The sequence below is a fragment of the Doryrhamphus excisus genome, chromosome 8 (assembly GCF_030265055.1).
Source record: "Doryrhamphus excisus isolate RoL2022-K1 chromosome 8, RoL_Dexc_1.0, whole genome shotgun sequence".
In the NCBI taxonomy this organism is placed as follows: domain Eukaryota; kingdom Metazoa; phylum Chordata; class Actinopteri; order Syngnathiformes; family Syngnathidae; genus Doryrhamphus; species Doryrhamphus excisus.
In genome coordinates this window covers 20,496,276-20,518,940 of record NC_080473.1, presented here as the reverse complement: position 1 = coordinate 20,518,940, position 22,665 = coordinate 20,496,276, and the positions used below count along the sequence as shown (strand labels likewise).

At 40.6% G+C, this 22,665-nt stretch overlaps 1 protein-coding gene across 9 annotated transcripts in view; it reads right to left on the bottom strand.

Annotated features, from left to right (window-relative positions):
• robo1 (roundabout, axon guidance receptor, homolog 1 (Drosophila)) overlaps nt 1-22,665 on the bottom strand; it is a 379,506-nt gene that overhangs the window by 36,337 nt on the left and 320,504 nt on the right. For all 9 annotated transcript variants that reach the window (XM_058080084.1, XM_058080085.1, XM_058080086.1 and 6 more), the window contains 9 exons: nt 22,281-22,438; nt 16,055-16,175; nt 14,134-14,272; nt 13,929-14,056; nt 7,778-7,902; nt 7,545-7,716; nt 4,987-5,186; nt 1,378-1,459; nt 1,113-1,281 (listed from right to left, as the gene is read on the bottom strand). In XM_058080084.1, coding sequence (XP_057936067.1) covers nt 1,113-1,281; nt 1,378-1,459; nt 4,987-5,186; nt 7,545-7,716; nt 7,778-7,902; nt 13,929-14,056; nt 14,134-14,272; nt 16,055-16,175; nt 22,281-22,438 — 1,294 coding nt within the window. The remainder of the gene's footprint in view (nt 1-1,112; nt 1,282-1,377; nt 1,460-4,986; nt 5,187-7,544; nt 7,717-7,777; nt 7,903-13,928; nt 14,057-14,133; nt 14,273-16,054; nt 16,176-22,280; nt 22,439-22,665) is intronic.

Sequence of the window (22,665 nt, the reverse complement as noted above, 5' to 3'; positions counted from 1 at the left end):
GGTCTGTAAATATTTGAAATGAGCAGTTGTTACAAATAAAAAGAAGCTTAATCAAGATTGGATCCAGATTGCACCTATGGCAGAACTTGGAAAATCCATGTTGGAATATTGTAATATCTTCGGATTCAGGACCGGATCTAGTAATTTTGGACCATTTTGACAAAATGAGGTTCGTATATGCAAAATTAGCAGCTGTTACAAATAAAAAGAAGCTTAATCAAGATGTGATCCAGATTGCACATATGGCAGAACTTGGAAAATCTGTGTTGGAATGTTGAAATATCCTCGGATTCAGGACCGGATCTTGTAATTTTGGACCATTTTGACAAAATGAGGTCCGTAAATATTTGAAATTAGCAGTTGTTACAAATAAAAAGAAGCTTAATCAAGATTTGATCCAGATTGCACATATGGCAGAACTTGGAAAATACGTGTTGGAATGTTGAAATATCTTCGGACTCAGGACCGGATCTTGTAATTTTGGACCATTTTGACAAAATGAGGTTGGTATATGCAGCTGTTACAAATAAAAAGAAGCTTAATCAAGATGCGATCCAGATTGCACATATGGCAGAACTTGGAAAATCTGTGTTGGAATGTTGAAATATCCTCGGATTCAGGAACGGATCTTGTAATTTTGGACCATTTTGACAAAATGAGGTACGTATATGCAAAATTAGCAGCTGTTACAAATAAAAAGAAGCTTAATCAAAATGTGATCCAGATTGCACATATGGCACAACTTGGAAAATCCATGTTGGAATGTTGAAATCTCTTCGGATCAGGTTGTAATCATTTTGCTATGATCAGATTACATTGTTTTCTATTGGAATCTGATGTGAATCTAGATTTGGATTAAATATAAACCCCCACTTTTTTAAAGATCCTAGATTGCAGTCATTCGAGCATTCGCCCCCTTTCCCGGTCACTGTTCTACACAAAAGGTGCTGACCGGAATTGTGTGAAATAGACATCCTTCCAGTACTACGGAGATAGTATCAGAGCTGGAGCAGGGGTGGGAAGATGTTGACCTACATTAAAAGCCCTTGTGGAATCCCTTTGTGAAAAAACGTTACTAATTCTTCAAGCGAGAGAAGTTTGAGGCTTGGCACCTGAAAGCTTCTATGATGTAGGATGTGGGCGTGGCTCCAGCATTGAGGTTCGGCTTCCAGGAAAGCGTAACAGAAGTCCGGGTAACATCCGTGACTTCGGGTCTGGAGGGGGCACTAGGTATCAGGTTTGGGTCAGTGGGTCTGTTTGGCTGGACTTGAATTCCAAACTCTGGACGGAGGAAAATAAAATCAGTTTATTGGCATTCTCAATTCTACTTCCTTCCCGAACACTAAATATGTGTCACAAAACCATGTGATCTTTCACCTTGGACTTCTAAATGTGCCTTCCACGAGGCCTCCCCGCCAGGCGTCGAGGCGATGCAGGTGTAGGCGCCGGAGTCGCTCAGCTGGAAGAAAACGACATTTGTACAAATCAAAATGATGCGTTAACATCTGCCGGCGTTTCCCGCCGTGTTCAGCACCTTCCTTTTCTCCTTCAGCAGCATCTCCGCGATGCGTTTATTGACATTGTGACAGCGTGTGGCAGGCAGCTGGCTTTGCCTCATCATCGCAACATCATTTCTTACAGCGCAGACACCAAATAACTTCTTCCGTATCTACTTCCCATCCCCACTGAACAGATGTGACTCGATGTGATGAAGGAGCAAAACACAGCAGTTACTTCCATTAGCTTCATTTTTTATGATGCCTTATGGCTGAGTTTATTAACTAAGAGAAGCCAAAGTCACAATGGGACTCTAATATGTAACGGGATCTGCATTCCCTTTATGGTTGGAGCTGAGGGGCTCCTACATGACGCTGTTTTGAAGTCAATGGTGTCGTTTTGGCTGTTTGTTTATACGCAGCAATGTGGTTTCACAGCCTGTATGCACAAAATTATATTTTGAAAAAAAAGTAAATACATATTCTTTATATATTACTACAGTATGAAGCAAATTAATGAATGTATAAATAAATATGACACAAATAAAATATATAAAAACTATAATAAAACTACATTATAAAATAAATAAATACATACATGACTTCATACAGAAATAATCACAAATGCAGTATATTGCGCTAAATTTTTTTCACAGAATTATACAACATAAATAAAATCAACACAATCGATACATTTAAATAGCATAAACTATAACAAAAACATACACTAAATTCAATTTTGCTGCATTGGCTCTAGTGGAAAAAAAGTAAATAAATATTCTTTATATATTACTACAGTATGAAGCAAATTAATGAATATATAAATAAATATGACACAAATAAAATACATGAAAAACTATAATAAAACTACATTATAAAATAAATAAATACATAAATACTTCATACACAAATAATTACAACAAAATAATCACAAATGCAGTATATTCCGCTAAATTTTTCATCATTTTTTTTTCAACATAAATAAAATCAACACATTTAAATAGCATAAACTATAACAAAAACATTTCAAATGCACTACACTAATCCCTCATTTATCACGGTTCATTGGTTCTAGACCAGGGGTAGGCAAACTTTTTGACTCGCGGGCCGCATTGATATAACAAAATTCCCGAGGGGGGGGCAGACTATATATTTTACACGTAACAGTCCACCTGGTATTATTGTATCTGTAAAATTGTCATGCAATCTGCTATTATTATTTATTATTTTATATTTAAATATTTAAAAAAATAATAAAATATTATAATAATTAAAATAAAATTAAAATAATAATTATTATATTATTATTATGTAAAATATGCAAATATAACAATATTATTATATATAATTAATATAATAATTAGCATTAATATAATAATCATAATAGTTATAATAATAATATAATAATTATTATTTTAATTTTTATTATTATTATGTGCTTGTGTCTCTTTTTTCAGGAGCACTTTGTAAACAACAGACCATGTCAAACAACGAAATTGATACAACCATCAAAAGGTTGGCTCAGGCCATGATGCCAGGTTGTATGTTGAGTTTAAATTAAATACTTTGGAAAGATTGGGCGGGCCGTATTCAAACACTTGGCGGGCCGGATGTGGCCCCCGGGCCGTAGTTTGCCCACCCCTGTTCTAGACCCTACTGTGATAAGTGAATTTCTTATAAATCAAATATTTTCGTAGTTACAGCCTACAAAATCTGTTTCTACATTATTATATTATATTATATTATATTATATTATATTATATTATATTATATTATATTATATTATATTATATTATATTATATTATATTATATTATATTATATTATATTATATTATATTATATTATATTATATTATATTATATTATATTATATTATATTATATTATATTATTCTAATATAATAGAAATGATAAGAGAAAATAAGACATATAAAGCATATATAAGACATCCACACAGGTTAGAATTGGGAGATTTCCTTAACAATTTTTTTGACTGTGGCAGTTAATATATTTTTGAAAAATGGTGATAAAGTGAAGGAGGAAAATTTAATGTGTGAGGGATTACTGTATATTGTGCACATTTTTTTTTTTTTACACAAATATGCTATTGATCTACAAAAAGCACAACTAGCAAGAGTCAACATGTTTGCAGTGAGAGTGGCTCACACAAATAATGGCATTGTAGGAGGAATACTGCATCATAAAGTCATGGCTGCCGGGCAAAACAATACATGATTTGTGTGTATGTGTGTGTGTGTGTGTGTGTGTGTGTTTGTGTGTGTTATGCCCTCAACCCACGGGGTGCGTATACCACTCCGAGAAAAACCGCATGAATAAAATCAATTACCTCATACGTCAAACCATCTTCATGAAAACACCATCCAAGAGAAATGACACCTTCATTAATAGAAAGTGTTAGGCTAGTTTCCACACTTACGGTATATAAGTGCTATTTGGGCTGCCACCGCCCCCCCCCCCCCCCCCCGACCCCACTCTTCCCCACGCTACTCTCACCACAGGTCCAATCACACTGCAATCTTGTCTAACCACAAGACATGCCAGCAGTCATCAGAACGCCACAAACTGACGTGAACTCTAACCCCGTGACGCCTCCATCTTTGTGTGTGTGTGTGTGTGTGTGTGTTTCACGTATGCTCTCTCTCTCACACACAACAGTTTCACACAAAAGACTCCACGCTAGCTGACTGACAGTGAGTGCAGAGTCAAGCCCGCGACGATTGAGCGGCAGCCCGCTGAGGCTGCTGCTGGCAGGGAACACGTGTTATTTGCAAACCTGGGGGGATTTTCCCAGCGTGTCATGGAGGTGAGACACATTATTATTATTTTTAGCCTTATGCATTATTTTAGCTGTTTGAAGATGAACTATATCAGCAAGTTGAAGTATTTGTGATTTTAGAAATAAGGAGTTATTATGTTCTCTGTAGGCGGCATTATGAATTATCCTTACTGACCTTTTTTGCAGTACATTTAGCCAGTGAAGATTGCTTTTATAGTTATTAGCCCATATTTCCACACAATAAGTAAGATATGGTAGAACCAGAGAGCAATAAAGAGTGTGGAGTGATTTCTGATTGAGAACAAATTTTGCTTTGTTCAATATTGAAATATTTCTGGCCACCTTATGTTGTATATTTGTAATATGAGGTTTCCAGCTCATATTTTCATCTATTGTGATCCCCAGAAATGTATTTTCCTTCACCCTTTCAATGTCTACACCGTCTATTTGTATTTGCTGGTGCGTGTTAGTTTTTTTTTTCATTGCAATCAAGAAGTTATGTCTTAATGGGCACCTCCAGTCTACTGGTTTTTGTTATATGAGCACATCAAAGCAGCAAAACCATCCATCTCAAGGTCGCTGAGACGTACTGAGATGCTACCTTGGCCAGCCTGGGGAACCTCACTCCATCCAGTTTAGGCAGCCAACTACCTGATATATTGAATAATTGTACCAATTCCCGCTGTTGCCTCACCTTAGCGTAGCGTATCTGCAGCGCACCCGTGTCCAGCTGCTTGACTCGAGAGTCGTGGGTGGACACCAACACTCCGTCCTTTCTCCACAGAATGGTGGGACTGCCTGATGCCACGCAGGTGAGGACCACCGTGCCGTCCACCGCCACCGTCTGATTGGTCGGTCCCTGGCGGATAACCGGAGGAGGGCGGTCTGACACGACTGCACCAAGAAGGAGAAATAAAAGGAATGGAGTAATTATGGTAATGGTAATGGTAATGGTTTTATTTCATTTGAACATGCATCAGATTACAATTGAGTGCATCCCATAATCAGTTCCCAGTTCCACATGTCCAAAAGGAGTAGGAAGAAGCAAAGCTTATTAAATCCTACCCCTCCATCTGGTACTTTTACAATCAGTAACTGTTACATTTGTTCACTTCCTGCTTTCCTAATATAGTTTTTATTTTTATTTTTATTTTTATTTTTATTTTTATTTTTATTTTTATTTTTATTTTTATTTTTATTTTTATTTTTATTTTTATTTTTATTTTTATTTTTATTTTTATTTTTATTTTTATTTTTATTTTTATTTTTATTTTTATTTTTATTTTTATTTTTACATTTGTTCACTTCCTGCTTTCCTAATATAGTTTAAGTTTTTTTTAAATTTATAGACAGCTGGGATAGGCTCCAGCACCCCCGCGACCCTGGTGAGGAAAAAGCAGTAGAAAATGAATGAATGAATGAATTTTTATTTTATTTATTTATTTATTTATTTTTTATTTATTTGTTCACTTCCTGCTTTCCTAATATAGTTTAAGTTTTTTTTTTTTGGTCACATATCGAAGTAGGAGGTGATATGAGCATCCAATGCCATAATGGGTACCATAGTAAGTGTCAATATAGTGATATATATAGCACATCAAGACTCTTTTGTTATTATTTTGTTCTAATTATGTGGGTGAGATGAAAAGAGGGTGTTGATGTTGTGACAGGAAACACAGCAAAGGTAGCGTCGACGAGAGCGTGGGAGATGGAAACAATCCAATTTTAAGAACTGGAGGCAATTTTCAAATCATTTGGCAGCAGGTATTCGAGGAGGTGTACGACAGAAACAGCGCAATTAAAATCAAACAGCTCATTTTTACACAAGTATCGCCTGCGGAGCATCTTCATGCTTCTGATTGGCTACGACGCTCTTGTCCGCTGATGTTTTTATGTGTATTTTGCTTTCAAATGTAAGTGCCGTAGTTGAACGATATTCTCCTGATAATTATTTCATTCCATTTGCAGTGTCGGTGAATCATTACGTTGTGCTAACGCGTCTAATAGTTGTTATTATTCCGAGCGCTATTGATGAGCACTGATGTCATCCCCAGCAACAAAGACGTTATGAGAGGCCAATCCGATAGCTAACCCACACACGTGCGATTGTGTGTACACACGTGGGGCGCCACCGCTGGGTCTTTGCTTTTTGCGGCGGGGATGCTGCAATTACTAAAACATTGTCAGCATGACCCGTAATTACCAGATCTGCCTGCGGAGCAGCGCTGGCCTCCTCGCTTTAATAACTGTTATTATTATCATCCAGAGAGCAAGACAGACAAAGGAGACGTGTAGAGGATACTGTTGTAGGGCTGCAATGAGGAAGAACATTTGACTAAATCAGGGGTGGGGGGTGGGGGGGGCAGACTATATATTTTACACGTATCAGTCCACCTGGTATTATTGTATCTATCTATCTATTATTGTATCTATATTATTGTATATAAGTGTCATGCAATCTGCTATTATTATTTATTATTTTATATTTATATTTAAATATTTTATATGTAAATATTTTATATGTAAATATTTTATATGTAAATATTTTAATTTAAATATTTTATATTTAAATATTTTATATTTAAATATTTTAAAATGTATTATTATTATTATCATCATTATGCTTGTGTCCCTTTTTTCAGGAGCACTATGTAAACAACAGACCACATCAAATAACAAAATTGCTAAAACCATCAAAAGGTTGGCTCAAGCCATGATGCCAGTTCGTATGGTTGAGTTTAAATGAAATACTTTGGAAAGAACGGACGGGCCGTATTCAAACACTTGGCGCGCCGGATGTGGCCCCCGGGCCGTAGTTTGCCCACCCCTGGACTAAATGAAGGAAGGAATGGAGGTGCACTGTAGATGAAATAATATCGGCGAAAATCTCTATGGGGAATAAGGCCGAGTTTTAGTCCAGCGTGGCTGACACGCACCGGCTAGCAAGGCAATTAGGGGGACCCGAGCCAGACCGCAATGCGCGGCCACAGTCTTGCAATGGTTGACAGCAGCAAGCCAGCCATGGAACACCGAAGGAGACATTAGCCAGCAAAAGCCAAATAATGAGCCACGGTCTGGGTGAGGAGGCACCAGAGAGTCTCCACCTCTGGCGAGCTCGGGCCAAAACCTCACAAGCCTCCGTTTTGGATATTAATACGCTCGGCAGCACAGGCTTTAACCTCATTACTGGGAATATTTATGCACTGCATGATTCTCAAATTCACAGTATTCCAGAAGAAGACAGTGGCCTACCGTCTGTGACCTCCAGCAGGGCTTTGGTGATGACGCTGCCGGCAATGTTCAGGGCCTGGCAGCTGTAGTAGCCCACGTCCGAGCGTTCGGCATCCGTGATGGTTAGATCTCCTGTCTGGGACACGGAGAAGCGGCTTGCAGGTTGGGGCGGTTGGTAGGAGAACAACAGGTTCTGTAAGGGAGTCAAACACATCAGATACACGGAGATACACGGTATTCCGAAGCACCTTTACCTGGCTTCCTTCTCGTTGCCAGAAAATGGCCGGTTGAGGGTTCCCGGTGGCTTCGCACTGGAAAGTGACGGTTCTGCCAACGCCGACCACCTGGTTCCTTGGTCTGACCACAAACGCAGGCGGCACTGCAGGACAGCAGCCATGATTGAATGTTATCCAACGACTTGACGCTATTAAGTGCCGTTTACACTAATAAGCTAACTTTACATGTAATCACAAAGGCTACACAGATGTCGAGTAATTTGCACGGGCAAGGGCATGGAGCGTTAAAACCGACATGGAAATGGGGGGCTATGTTCGAACCATCTGCTCCACGCCGACGCCGTCCAATAGTGCAGGCGTCAACCAGAGTACGGCGCCCATGCATCTTAATGACACAATGAATGAGCGTCGTCGCCCAATGTCACACTAGAACAGGGGTGGGCAAACTTTTTGACTCGCGGGCCGCATAAATTTAACAAAATTGACAAGGGGGGGGGGGGGGTATTATGTAGTATTTTACACATAACAGTCCATTTTTACACCTATATTTTTACACATATTTTTTTCATTTATTTGATGTAAAGTGTGTTTCTCAATGTATTATTATTATTATTGTTATTTTTATTAGAATTATTATTATTATTAGTTATAGTAATGTTATTATATTATTATTATTTTGTTATAATAATAATATTACTACCATTATTATATTAATATTATTAACAACAATATTAATATAATAGTAGTATTATTATCATCATTGACATTATTATTATTATTATTATTATTATTATTATTATTATTATTATCATTATCATTATCATTATCATTATCATTATCATTATCATTATTATTATTATTATTATTATTATTATTATTATTATTATTATTATTATTATTATTATTATTATTATTATTATTATCATTATTATTATTATTTTTTCTCCGGGTACTCCGGTTTCCTCCCACATTCCAAAAACATGCTAGGTTAATTGGCCACTCCAAATTGTCCATAGGTATGAATGTGAGTGTGAATGGTTGTTTGTCTATATGTGCCCTGTGATTGGCTGGCAACCAGTCCAGGGTGTACCCCGCCTCTCGCCCGAAGACAGCTGGGATAGGCTCCAGCACCCCCCGCGACCCTCGTGAGGAAAAGCGGTAGAAAATGAATGAATTATTATTATTATTATTATTATTATTATTATTATTATTATTATTATTATTATTATTATTATTATTATTATTATTATTATTATTATTATTATTATTATTATTATTATTATTATTATTATTATTATTATTATTATTATCATTATTATTATCATTATTATTATTATTATTATTATTATTATGTGCTTGTGTCCCTTTTTACAGGAGCATTTTGTAACAGACCACATCAAATAACGAAATTGATAAAGCAGCTACCTCAACCATCAAAAAATTGTCCCAAGCCACGATGCCAGGTTGTACGTTGAGTTCAAATGAAATATTTGGAAAAAAACAGGCGGGCCATATTGAAACACTTGGCGGGCCGGATGTGGCCCCCGGGCCGTAGTTTGCCCACCCCTGCACTAGACCTTCAGCCAATGTGTGGAGATGCGGCGTCCGGGCCAATATTTTATGTCTGCTAATGTATTAATCATTTGTACGCCGGCGCTGCGCAATGCATAACAAGCAAGCAATCGAAAAGCTGTCCTTTGAAATAAAGATGTCATTTGTCCGTGAATTAGATGCACTGTTTGGTAATGCATTAAAAGGGAGGGGGGGGGGGGGGCAACAATAGCAAATAAATGAGGCAGCTTTACCTTCGGAAGGCCCCAAGCTGAGCATATTTTTACCCATTATTGTCCTTTTTGAGTTGCTGTTGCCCGTGACAACAGAGGCATGATTGGTGGGTGGAGAGGTGATGAGAGGAGGATGGATGTGGGGGTGGGGTTGGTGGGTGTTGACAGCTTCCTGTCTCGGGTGACGGGTGACAAGTCAACTTACCAGACACGACTAAAAAAAAAGGAAAGAAAAACACAACACCTCAATGATGAATAAATAAAACATAAAACATAAAATAACGTGATGTCAATGGGTAATAACCTTTAATACCATAAATGCTCCAATTATTTATACTAAAAACTAGAACATCAGTGGTTCTGTTGCTGCTGTGTTGTGCAATATGCATGATAGTAAATGAAGAGGTGCGTTTTCCTCTCCACTTTCTCATGCTTTCCAAATTATTGTTAATATTTCAATTGCATAAAACAGCTTCCCGGCAATAATTAGAGCATGTACAGTAATAATAGTCACATTTCACTGTCGGACATTGCTAAGACTACATTAAAAAGACAAGGAATATTTTGAATTATGCAAAAAAACAAACTGACAACATGATGGAACATTCTCAAACACTATGAAGGTGAACCCTTTCCGCACCCTTGATGAAGTTTCGCACTCCAAATGTGAGGCGCGGCTCATAAATAAAGAAAATACAAGGTGAATGTTAACTTGTCACTACAGACTCATAAATCTCCGGGCAGCCAATCACTCACCTTATCTAATCTACCTGCAGTAACGGCTCCCACAGAAACATAAACGCTGTCAGTCGGAGTAATGATCCCGGCCCCACCCCCACCCCCCCCCTGCGCCCGTACCCATTTATGTCCGTCGAAATGCAGATAAGATATTTACAGTACATGAAACATTCCTGGACGTAGAGAAGTGATGTGCTACACATTCATTTAGCTGCGGCGGAGAATCATTTCTGTTCATGAAATTAGCCACACAAACCAACACATTTATTTTTTATTATTATATTTATTATTATATTTATTATTATATTTATTTTAATTTATTTTTATATTTATTTTAATTTATTGTTACATTTATTTTAATTTATTATTAGATCTATTTTAATTTATTATTATATTTATTTTAATTTAATATTATATTTACTTTTATATTTATATTATTTTAATTAATTTATTATTATTATATTACATGTATTTAATTATTATTTATTTTTTCATATTATTATTTACAAGCACAAATGTCCTATTCATTTTTAGTAGAACATTAACATAAATTACAGTAATGCAATCGTTCAAGTGAAGAATTAGAGTTGGACTACCGGTTTTGTTTTTTAAGACGTTGTTATGTTATGTTCATCCACCAGATGGTGCTATTTTTTTCCCCATTCAAAGCTTGCAGCGAAATTCCACACCGCTTCCTGTTTTTGGTGGTGTCTTACTACTGAAATGATATGCGTTGTTATTAATGGCCATTTTTCCATGAGCTGTTATTGGTAATAATAATAAAAAATATTACTCCACATTTCTTATTTAATGTTTAATGATCTATGTACTGTATATCCGGATGAATGGGTGAGGCTTTTGGTTATACGTTCTTTGTATATGTCACTTTTGATGATGTTTGATGTCTTTTGATGATGTATCGTTGACACTGCAGCTGATTCGTCTTTCATTTTTAAAGTGACAATTTAATTATTTTCCCCTTGATTTCAAAGTTAACATTGACACTTATAGTGCTGAGTAATGGCATCCAGACCAGCAGGGGGCGTACTCGCCACCGCAGACCCCAAGGCGCTGACATCAAGCCGCCATTAGCGCTTCATTCAGAGGATTAACATGATTAATCGCGTCGAGTCCCACTGGGGATGTCTAATGTGCTTTGTGCATCTGTGCTGCACAGTGCTGACTATCAGCAGGCTGCATATCAACAGTGAGCGATGCAAAAATGTGTGTGCGTGTTGAAAGACGACTGAGAAAAACCATATGCACATACACGCATGCACATACACAGAAGAGCGGCGCAAAGAGTGTTTAAAATGTGGTCACCCAGCTGTGTTTTCGGTGTTTATCAACAGCGTGCACACTGCTGACAAGAAAGTTCCTCTCTTTAAGTTCTTCAAGGATCTTAACATGGGCGGTGAAGAACATTATAGTCCTTTCTCCACATCATATATGCTCTCTAAGAAAATAAATATACCCATTGGTAAAATAGCACATAATCAAGGCTTTTGTGAGACTTAATCTTTAGTAATACACACACGCTAGTATGTGCTTGTCTACTAAATGTCGACTAAAGTAACAACTCAGCACATGGCTTCCAGCTAAAGTCTCCGCTTTGCTTTGGTGACTTGCCCACTTACGGCTTTCTGCCATCAATTAAGGGGAATATTTTTCTTGACATATTTATAAGTCCCGAGGAGGTGTAGCCGACCGAAATGCACGTGTAAAACAACAATCGGCTGATTTAGTTAGTAACGAGAGAGCGGCACATCGAAAGAAAAACAGCCCTGGGCACCGCTTGCACAGTGACTGCATTGTTCACTGACAATCTGACCATGGAGGGTGTGAAACCCCCCCACCCCCCGTTCTGTTCTCTTCTCCTTCGCTCAAAAAGGAATTGATTTGATTTGAGTGATGCATTACTGAAAAGGGTGTGCCTTGCAAATACTGTTTTGTTATGCAACATTATATAATAAGTGAATCGGCTCTATATTTAACATACATTTTGCTAGGAATTATTATAATGTGGTCACTTATAGCTTATTAAAGCGTGCACCGGACACTGTAGTCTTTACATCCAACTACCTACACCTTATTTCAGCCCGTTTAGACCCTTTAAAGACCTACAATTACCCAGCTTTTCTGTCCCTTCCTGTAATTAGAAGCATGTCATTTCCAGGCGTGGGACTGTGGCCCTGTTGTCTTTAATTAGCTGGACTACCCGGTGGCCACAGCTTCCCCAACCCCCCCCCCACTGTGTCCTCGTCTGGGAGCTGAATAGAACTACAGCCTACGAGGTTCCGCCATCGGGTCTGATCAATGGGGCTATGTAAGAGTAGAGCAAGTAAATACGTTTTTCTTTGGCTTTAGTGTGCCATTGGTAATTGTGTTAGTTATAAAAGAACTACAGAGGCAGTAGCTGATGACATCATAGACGAGCGACGGAGCTGACTTATAGTTCCTGTTAAACATGTATTAGCAATCTGACAGGCTGCTAACATCGTTTTGTGATAAAAACGTCAAGAAGCACGCCATTTTTAACCAGAAAATGTAAGCAAAAATGGCAGAATTTGGATCAAAATTCTGGTAATAAATTATAGCATCTTTTAAATTGTAACTTACTCAAGATGGCATCAAGAAAACCGGCCACAGTGAAGAAAATTTCATTCCCATTAAGGGAGAAAAGTGTTTATCGAACCAGCTCGTCAATGCTTTTCTCTTTCATTACGTAAGCTTTCATCAGGGACAGCGAGGAAGCCAATAGGACGAGTGGATGTATTGACGGCGCATTGGCAGCTGCGGCTAATCTTACTCCCCGAACCAATCTAAAGACCGCTGTCGGGTGTAGAAAATGAAGAAATAATTGCAAAAGGGCAGCCATGTGAGGATGACGCGCCTGGCACAAAATTGCCTTGTCTGGTTATATCTCAGCGCCGCTGACGGCTGGAAGTGACATTAATATGGCTGACCTCACCGCGGAAATCTCCTCACCGCGCCACGACTAGTCCCAATTCCCAACCCCGTTCTGCATCGGTGGCGATGCTGCCGCCGCGGTCCGACTCGTACCGTCCCCGTCCCCCCCAGCCTCCATCGCTGAAAAGCAACTCCAAACATTCCTATTAGTTTGCCGTTAAATGGCCCCCTGTGTTCCCCTCAGTCTCAAGGGGGGCGTCCCCCCAAGTTGCCCTGAATGGCTTCTTTCTGAATGTTCACGCTCTGTGACCGGCTGCTTTATATTCAAACGGTGTTAATAAGACGTCCAATGGAGAAGGCCACCAGAGACACACAGATGTTTACAAATAGCGTTGTGCGGCTTAAGGTCGCCAACTATGCTGCTTCTCCTCAGAGATCCCACAATGAGATCGATTGTCGAATCAGGCTCCCGGTCGCAAACTTTTATAGTTTTTATAGATTCTGCGGGTTTTTCTGATTAGAAATCAATAACCTAATTGAGAAGGGATTGCGAGGCGTAATGACCGCGTGGTAATAAAGCTGCGGGCTAGTGGTCGGCTTCCATTGCTCTAAAACCAAACAACCTTAAATTGAAATCCATTAAAGCCTCTTTTACACCGAGGTCCGGCCAAACAGAGTTAGAACTGGAGCAGAAGATCCGGTAATAAACCAGGCAGGAGTAGTGGATGTTGTCTTACCATGGACGGTGAGGCTGGCCGATGCCTCCGCCTTGCCCACCATGTTCTCCGCCACGCAGGTGTAAGAACCGACGTCTGCCGAGATCAAACGGCGAATCTTCAACGTGTGATCCTCCCGGATTTCGTATCTTTGAGGGCATTCAGAGATAAACGTTGGTCAAAGACCGGAAAGGATCATTGTCAAGATCTGTGTCATGATTCGTACCGTCCTTTGGGTAGATCTCCATCGTCTTTCCGCCACCGCACCGTCGGAACTGGGTCACCACGAGCCTCACATCTGAACTCAACGCTCTGGTCCACCAACACCACCTGACTTCCGGGCCGACGCACAAAGCTGGGACGCTCTGTGTCGACCCAAACGGCGGACATGTCAACAAAACATATACTTGTTCATAAAGTTACAGTCTGGTGCTTTTATTTGCTCGTAAATGGAATGGCACCGTGAGTCTCTCGTGTGGGGAGATGAGCGTCGCTGAAACTTTGTTACAGTTTTTGTTGTTCTGGAATGAAAACAATAAATTCTAAAAAGGCCAAATTTTGTTTGCAAGCGCCACTTGACAGTTATAGGAACAAGCAATGAAGATAGACTGCACACGCTAAATATAGAAAGCTCTCATTGTCCTTTTGTTTACCAGCTGGGACTCTCAGACTAATTCTCCTTTGAGGAGTGGAAAACCGATAAAGTCCCGAGTCAGGATGTGCTCATGTTGGAGGGTCCGTGGGTCACTGGGGGTGAAATAGGGTGCAGCTGGTGAGGACTGCTGGTGTCAGCATGGGATTCATAGTTTAAAGTGTGCGATTGGAGGTCATGTCACAGTCTGTCTGATCAAGGTCACTGACACCATTTATCTCCCTGGGAGACAGACAATGAAAGCTACAAAATCTGGAACAATACTATGAAAAGGAACTGGATAACTCGATGTGCGTTAGAGTAGTTTAGTGTATAGCTTGTATAGCAGTATAGATATACTATCCACATACGACCACGATTTCAACACAAGTGACTAACAAGATAGATGTTGGGGAGCTGTGGTTTGGGGCTGCATGCGTGCTGATGACAGTAGAAGCTGCGGTTCTTTCAAGGAAACAGGAAATCCAACCTGAACTGTGACATTCTGAAGGAGAGAATAATCCCATTGTCCCAAAACAATTGTATTTTGCCTACAGTCAAACATGGTGGTGGTAGTGTCATGGCTTGTGGCTGCATAAATGCTGCTGTCACTGGGAACGGCGGTTCATTGAAGGACACAGGAATTCCAACATGAACTGTGACATTCTGAAGCAGTGAATAATCCCATGGTCCCAAAAGAATTGTGTTTTGCCTACAGTCAAACATGGTGGTGGTAGTGTCATGGCTTGAGGTTGCATAAATATTCATAAATATTCATAAATATTCGGTTCGTAGAAGGACACAGGAAATCCAACATGAACTGTGATATTCTGAAGCAGTGAATAATCCCATTGTCCCAAAAGAATTGTGTTTTGCCTACAGTCAAACATGGTGGTGACAGTGTCATGGCTTGTGGCTGCATAAATCCTGCCGTCACTGGGAGCGGCGGTTCATTGAAGGACACAGGAAATCCAACATGAACTGTGACATTCTGAAGCAGAGAATAATCCCATTGTCCCAAAAGAATTGTGTCAAACATGGTGGTGGTAGTGTCATGGCTTGAGGTTGCATAAATATTCATAAATATTCGGTTCATTGAAGGACACAGGAATTCCAACATGAACTGTGACATTCTGAAGCAGAGAATAACCCCATTGTCCCAAAAGAATTGTGTTTTGCCTACAGTCAAACATGGTGGTGGTAGTGTCATGGCTTGAGGTGGCATAAATATTCATAAATATTTGGTTCATTGAAGGACACAGTAAATCCAACATGAACTGTGACATTCTGAAGCAGAGAATAATCCCATTGTCCCAAAAGAATTGTGTTTTGCCTACAGTCAAACATGGTGGTGGTAGTGTCATGGCTTGAGGTTGCATAAATATTCATAAATATTCGGTTCATTGTCCCATGTACCCTGATGCCGGCCCAGACAGTGAATCTACCACCATCATGTTATAATTGCAAGCAAGATATAGTAGTTAGAGTAGAAAATAGTTCCAAGCATGTAAATTACCCAGCACTGTAAGTTCGGCTATTTCGCTTTCCCGTTCGCCGACCATGTTTGTTCCGACGCAGACATACTTCCCAGCATCGCTCTTCCTCGCGTTCGTGATCATCAGCTTCCCTCCACGTATCTGAGGAAGAAAAGCAGGATAGAATGAAATTATTTATGCTTGGGGTAATGCATAGAAAAAAGTCTCTATGATCTCACAAAGGTCCTTACAACATTGCGATAAAAATGTGTCCATGAACACAACTCGTTCCTGAAAGGCTCCATTCATTGCTCGGAGTCTGTTTGGAGCTCACCCCCTCTCAGCTTCCACTTTAAGTCTAAATCACTATCAGTCAGCCTGGTTCCCCTCAAGGTAAGCTGAGCCAAAAAACACTTTCACAATCCAACACAACCGCGGCCCCCCCCGAGGGAGCACCTGAGGCTCTGCAGCACCGCAAGCACTTTTCCAGCTGCCTCAAAGACTACAAGGTCCATTACTGTAGAGCGAAATTTCAAGAATTCAGAAGCTTTCTCTGACTTTCTTTTCGCAGCAGCAAGTGAACACTCAAAGAGCGCATAAAGAGCACACACGCCCAGTGTTGAATGCGGCTTGTCCAGGTGAATGTCATGGCTGTTATTTCCCAGGGCTTTGATTACAGACCAGAGGAGCCGCTTTGTTCTCATCCAGACAGGACAAGAGAGCCCCCATCGGTTCTCCTCCCGGCTGACAACCACACCAGTCAGCGCCGAGGTAAGGACAATAACTCGGCACACCAACGGTCTCTGTATCCCGATGGGGCTTAACCTCTAAAATGCACCCATCAGCCCGCAAGGCTGGGACCACCACCTGCAGGCAGGTAACTGATACCATCATTAGGGAACTTGACACACAATATTACCTAAACCACAACTAGAATGACCCTAAGTAGACCGCAGACCACAGACATTAATACAATTTAGTTAGGGGCGCTTTTTATTTGATTTAGATCAGGGGTGTCAAACATACGGCCCGCGGGCCGGAACCGGCCCCCAAGGAGGTTCGATCAGGCCCGCAGGATAATTTGAAAGTGGAAAAAATGCATAAAAGACATGGAATTTATATTTTTAATTCACTGCAATTCATGGATTATCCGCTAAGGGGCGCACTCTTTCCATCAGAGTAGAAGACAAGCCGCATCACTGAGACAGACTGAAAACAGCAGACGGTATCAATGCGCCATCTGCTGCTTGTTACGACGTTGTTAATACCTTGGTCTCTACCTCTCCGCTACACCCTCATTAGCCAAAATGTCGTTATCCAAACGAAGAAAAGTAGATAAGGAGTGTAGAATTTTCAAAGAAAAATGGACCACGTCCTATTTATTTACAGCAGGGGTGCTCACACTTTTTCAGCATGCGAGCTACTTTTAAAATGACCGAGTCAAAATGATCTACCCACTACAAAAATGCAAAACATCTATTTATTTTCAAATGTATTGAGGATTATTTGTACGTACAATGTATGTTGATGTACCTTACATAACCAAATGAGCCAATATTGCAAAACACACATAATTAACTATTAACATTTTTTGTAATTACCTGAGTTTACTTTGATGACTTGCACTGAATTGAACCAGCCAGGGATGCATAGTCCGGACAGTAGCTGCTGATAGCCAGCCTCAAGCACACTTCCAAATGTTTATCAGTCATGGATAATATCCGTATCATAATATCCGTATAATATTCCATATCCGTATGGAAGTGATATGTTTTTTGCCTTTTTACTTGGTCCAGTTTTTGCCTTTTTACTTGGTCCAGCTCCTTCACTCATTTTAGTGACCATAAACTTTAGCGAGGGCTTAAAATCTCGCAATTCGCCGACTAGCTTAGCACTTTGCATCGTTGTTTACGCATGAGCGGTGACCTAAAGGTCAAAATTCAGTTGTCATCTGACTGGTTGTCCTGTATGTCAATCAAGTAACGGGGATGGATGATAGGCTGACATCGTAAGTTCTGCTGCACTTAGAGACGTTGTTTGATTTGATTGGTCGCCCGAAGGGCAACATTCAGTTGTCATCTGAATGGCTGCCCTGTATGTCAATCAAGTGACGGCATTGATGCTGGGATGATATTTTTTTAATGTCACGCCGCGATCGACCAGCGATCGACCAGTACCACCTCCGCGATCGACCGGTAGCTCGCGATCGACTTAATGAGCACCCCTGATTTAGATAGAAAGATATTGTTTGAATGCCTGGAATTCAACCTCATTTTTTTGGTCAGACCATGAAAATGGAAGCGAGACATAGACAAGTGATACTGTGTGATACAAAGTAATAATTGGGATGTGCACATTTTCCAGACCTTTGCAATAATAATTAACAATAAATAATAAACCAAAATAATTGTTATTATTGTATAGGGGTACATAAACACTTTTTTGCTGCTGAGTCTTTGCCCTGTTGAATATTCATGGTAAAAGAGAACAGGAGTCTGCAGGATGTGAAGAGGAACTGGAAGCTTGCTTTATGTGGGGGCACCCTGTCGTGCTGGAAGGGTTTGAAGTATCATTATGTTACTGTTTGTTTGAGAAAAGGCTTAACAGCTAAAACACTGCGACACCCACCGAGGCCCCAGAGGTCAGGCCATGTAGACCGTATAGCGGTCAGTCAAGGGGGGCTTTGACATGAGGATCCACTTAAAGCACGGTCCACTCTATCCATAGTCTTGGTGTGGCGGTTCTGCAGCATCACAGGGCATATTTGGCGTGCCAGAGCAGCAGGGACTCATTTTTTTTTTTTTTTTTTTTCCGTTGCACGTGTACCCCTCCCTGTGCAACACAAGCTGACCATTATGCCGACATTGTGACGAGATGGCTCCATCCCGTTTTTTTTTTTTTTTTTTTTTTTGTCTACCGCCATTTGGCAATGCTGATAATGCGCCAGTCTCCATTCAGCATGCACCCTCTTTGTGTTCACACAGTGCTTCATTCCCCAGGTTGATGATTAGCTACAACCATTGCACAAAATGAGGGACAAAGTGCTGCATTTGGGGGATTTAGCAAGCAGCTCCGAGCAGATAATGCAGAGAGTTTTTTTTAAATAATGGCAGTTTTATTATTTTGTGCTTATATTTTCCCTGGAAGAACACCACTTTGGGGTAAAAGTGAGCCAGCTGCAGCATCACGGACCTCCCTCACTTTTATGGCCCAGTGGGAAAGTGTTCACCACATGAATACATGCTAAATGTTACAAGCATGTCATTAGTGATTACATACAATTCACAAAAATACACACATCCCGGCTGAAGATGGAAAACACACATGGTTGGGGACTTTGCCGTTGCTACGGCAACAGCATGTTTCGGCACGTCTCACGCAACATTGCAGCCAGGAAGAGAGGGCCCTTTGACGAGCTCGGATGTTGGAGACATTACAAATAATCCCACTTCAAACTGTTGTAAACACACCGCATGCTGTCCATTGTGCCCAACACATACAGTACTGACACGGACGTCCTCGCTTGCATCCACGGCCACGCTCGATTGGATTCAGATGCCCCGGGAGGACGGCGAACGGCACTTTAAAAGCACTCCTTCACGGGCGCTCACTTTTCAAGGATTTCTATGAGGTGCTTTTAAATCCACAGGCCGGCCCGACCGCAAGTCCTTTCACCTGTGTTACTGTGAGCTTCCTCGAAGGGTATCAGCCATTCAAGCACAAACAGGTAGCGACGGCAACAACTCGCCTGCGCCATGCGGGGGGGCGTTAGAGACGGATGCACACTGCAGCATACATGAAAGTCAAGATGAAAGACTACACAGTGCTTGAGCTCCAACAGCAGTTATACAACAACACTGAGTGGAAACTGTAAACGTTTACATTGCAGTCTTTGGGAACGTCAAAAGGAGTAGTCTGTGGATATTCTGGAATTAGTCAGATCCCATGTCTTACACTAAATTTGAAAAGGAATCAATAAAGTGTTCAGATTTTGATAAGGATTATTGAAGCACAACCTTTTCATAAAGAAGATGAACAACCCTTCAATTTAAACTACAAATGCTTGCTTGAAAAAGACTACAGTAGTATTAAAGTATGTATTTCCGATTTTTGGCATGCATTCCAATACACAGTGTAGAAATCCTCCCCCTAAGGACCCTAAGTGGGTTTCGAATAGAGGATAAGGGAATCTTAAAGAACCAAATCATACAATGAGAACCAGATTGTTTATTCCTGACAACAATACCTAATACAGACTTCCAGGCTTATCTGCAGTCCCTGCATGCCTACAAGTAAGCGGGTCTTATTACAGCGTAGCTGCAAAAAGCATCCCGGCCTTACCTTCAACAGTTGGCCTATCCTGGTGGCACCTTTGTATATTGCAGTTTTATCAACCCTTAAATATGACGGTAATTAAAAATTAAAGATGGAAGCCGTTAAATGATTTCTTTCCAAGAAAAAGAACATCAGATTTTATTTTCATTGCTAAAGCCCTCTGGACATGAAATGACACCCCTATTGTATTGTATACACAAATGTGCTATTTCAAAAGATTGTCGATAGTTGTTGATAAAGTACTACTACTACTACTACTACTAGTACTACTACTACTAATCTACTTTTTATACTTTGACATCACCAGGCTCAGAATTTGCCAGTTACCTGTCTCCACGATACCCGACAGGCCCATCAAAATATCCGATCCACCTGTGATACGCTTCCTCATCTCTCAAGCAAACCCAGCCATCATCATCATCATTTACAGCAGGCTCTCGAACACAGCTGCTGCCTCCACCGCTATTAGCAGTGCATTTTCTATTTCCACTACTACCCCACCCCTTACTCCCGACCATTAGTGGTGTTTTGACCACCCCTGCGACATCCCCCACGTCCCCTCCTGCCACCCCGAACATGGTGAAGCAAAGCATCGGCTGCTTGTGGACTGTCATGGTGAGCAGATCGCTGCCGCCACCACGGACACGGGCGTTCAAACTCTATAAACTCCTAAACTTTGCATAGGAAGACGCCCACAAATGTTGCTCAGATTGAAGCTACAGGTGTCCGCCATGTCCTGGTGTAAAGTAGCAACCATATTTGTAGCAAATTTTGCAATTATGGCGCTTAAAATATTATTATTAAGAGGACGTTGGGTTAAATGGGTATTCATGCGTACATACTGTATGTACAATATGATCGTATATAGCAACAAATAAGCTGACCACATAAGGGTACACCCCCCTCCCTGACCACAACAGTGGAGTACATAGGATTGAGGTTTCATGCTTATCAGTGACTGCGGCTGACTGGGGACAGCTATGATTTGTTTCTCTTTAAACCAGATTATGCGCTTGCTCCTTTCAATTATGCCGCTCAGAGGCCAGAAACCGACAGGCTCTGCCAGTGTGGCTTTGAGGGAAAACAAAAGGAGCGAGCGCTTGTATGCTTTATGATGTGACTCGTGATCAAGACCTGGTTTGACCCGTGCACAACAAACCTTGTGGTCTCTGTGATAGCTAACAATGATAAATCGCTGACTCAGCCTACAATAAAGAACATAATCAGCACTACACCAATATCATCATGGTATTTTTAATTTTACATTATGCAAGCACTCTGGAAAAAGTGCCAACTATAGTTTAAAAAAGTTTCCTCAAAGGAGAATTGTCTCCTGCCTGGACCGCCCTCACGACTATAAACAGAATATTTTACACCAGCATCATGTTATTACCACTTTGAATTACCACATAAGCAAAAATGACATCGTGTCCTTACTGCCAAGACATTAGAAACGCAGCCAGACAAACTATAAAAAAAAACCATCCAGACCCATAACTTTGTTCTCAGTAGCTGCTGAGACTTTCTTATAAACCAGAAGGTTTGCGTGACTCTCCAAGATGGACGGTTCTTAAACAACGTACGTTGCTGATTGACGGCAACGTGCTAACTGTGCCGTTAGCACTGCTGAGTGCACGTTCCTGCCTCCTCATCAGAGTATTTTCGAGCTGATTTCATCGGCCAATCGATGCACTGCAGCTGACTAATGGAGTGAGGCGGATTCTACGCCCCGGTCATTAGGGTTTTAAGCAGCTGCTTTGGATTGGCCGCGAATAATGAGCAAATCAATTTTTCAACAAACAACTCAAGTGGCGATAATGGCTTGCCACACATCGCTGGTCCGTTCTATTCCTTTCCTTCACCATGCCGACGTGAGAAAAGCATCAATATATCGGAGAAATGTCACCTTGAAAGTTCAGTCAATGTACTCACGGTGATTCTTTCATCTCGATCATCGATGTTTATGCCGTCTTTTTTCCAAGAGATGGTGGGTTCAGGGTGGCCGCGCGGTGGTTGACATTCCAGGACCGCCGGCTCTCCGGCTGCCACGATGACGTCAGCGGGGTTCTGTCTGAAGTCGTCACGTAGAACTGCAGAAAGATCAAATAAAGAACGTTAACAAAAAAATGTGTGAAGAATCGGCGTGGAACAGTACAGTTTCCAACAGTTGCAAATATTCCCGTAACATTCCCAACTTGGGTCTTCTACTATTTGACATAAATGCCATAAATATCCAAGCATTCCTCAGATTTTGGTACCAAATAATTCCCGTCTTCATTTAAGGTTGGTGAGTTTCCAAGTATTTTGTCCATAAAAG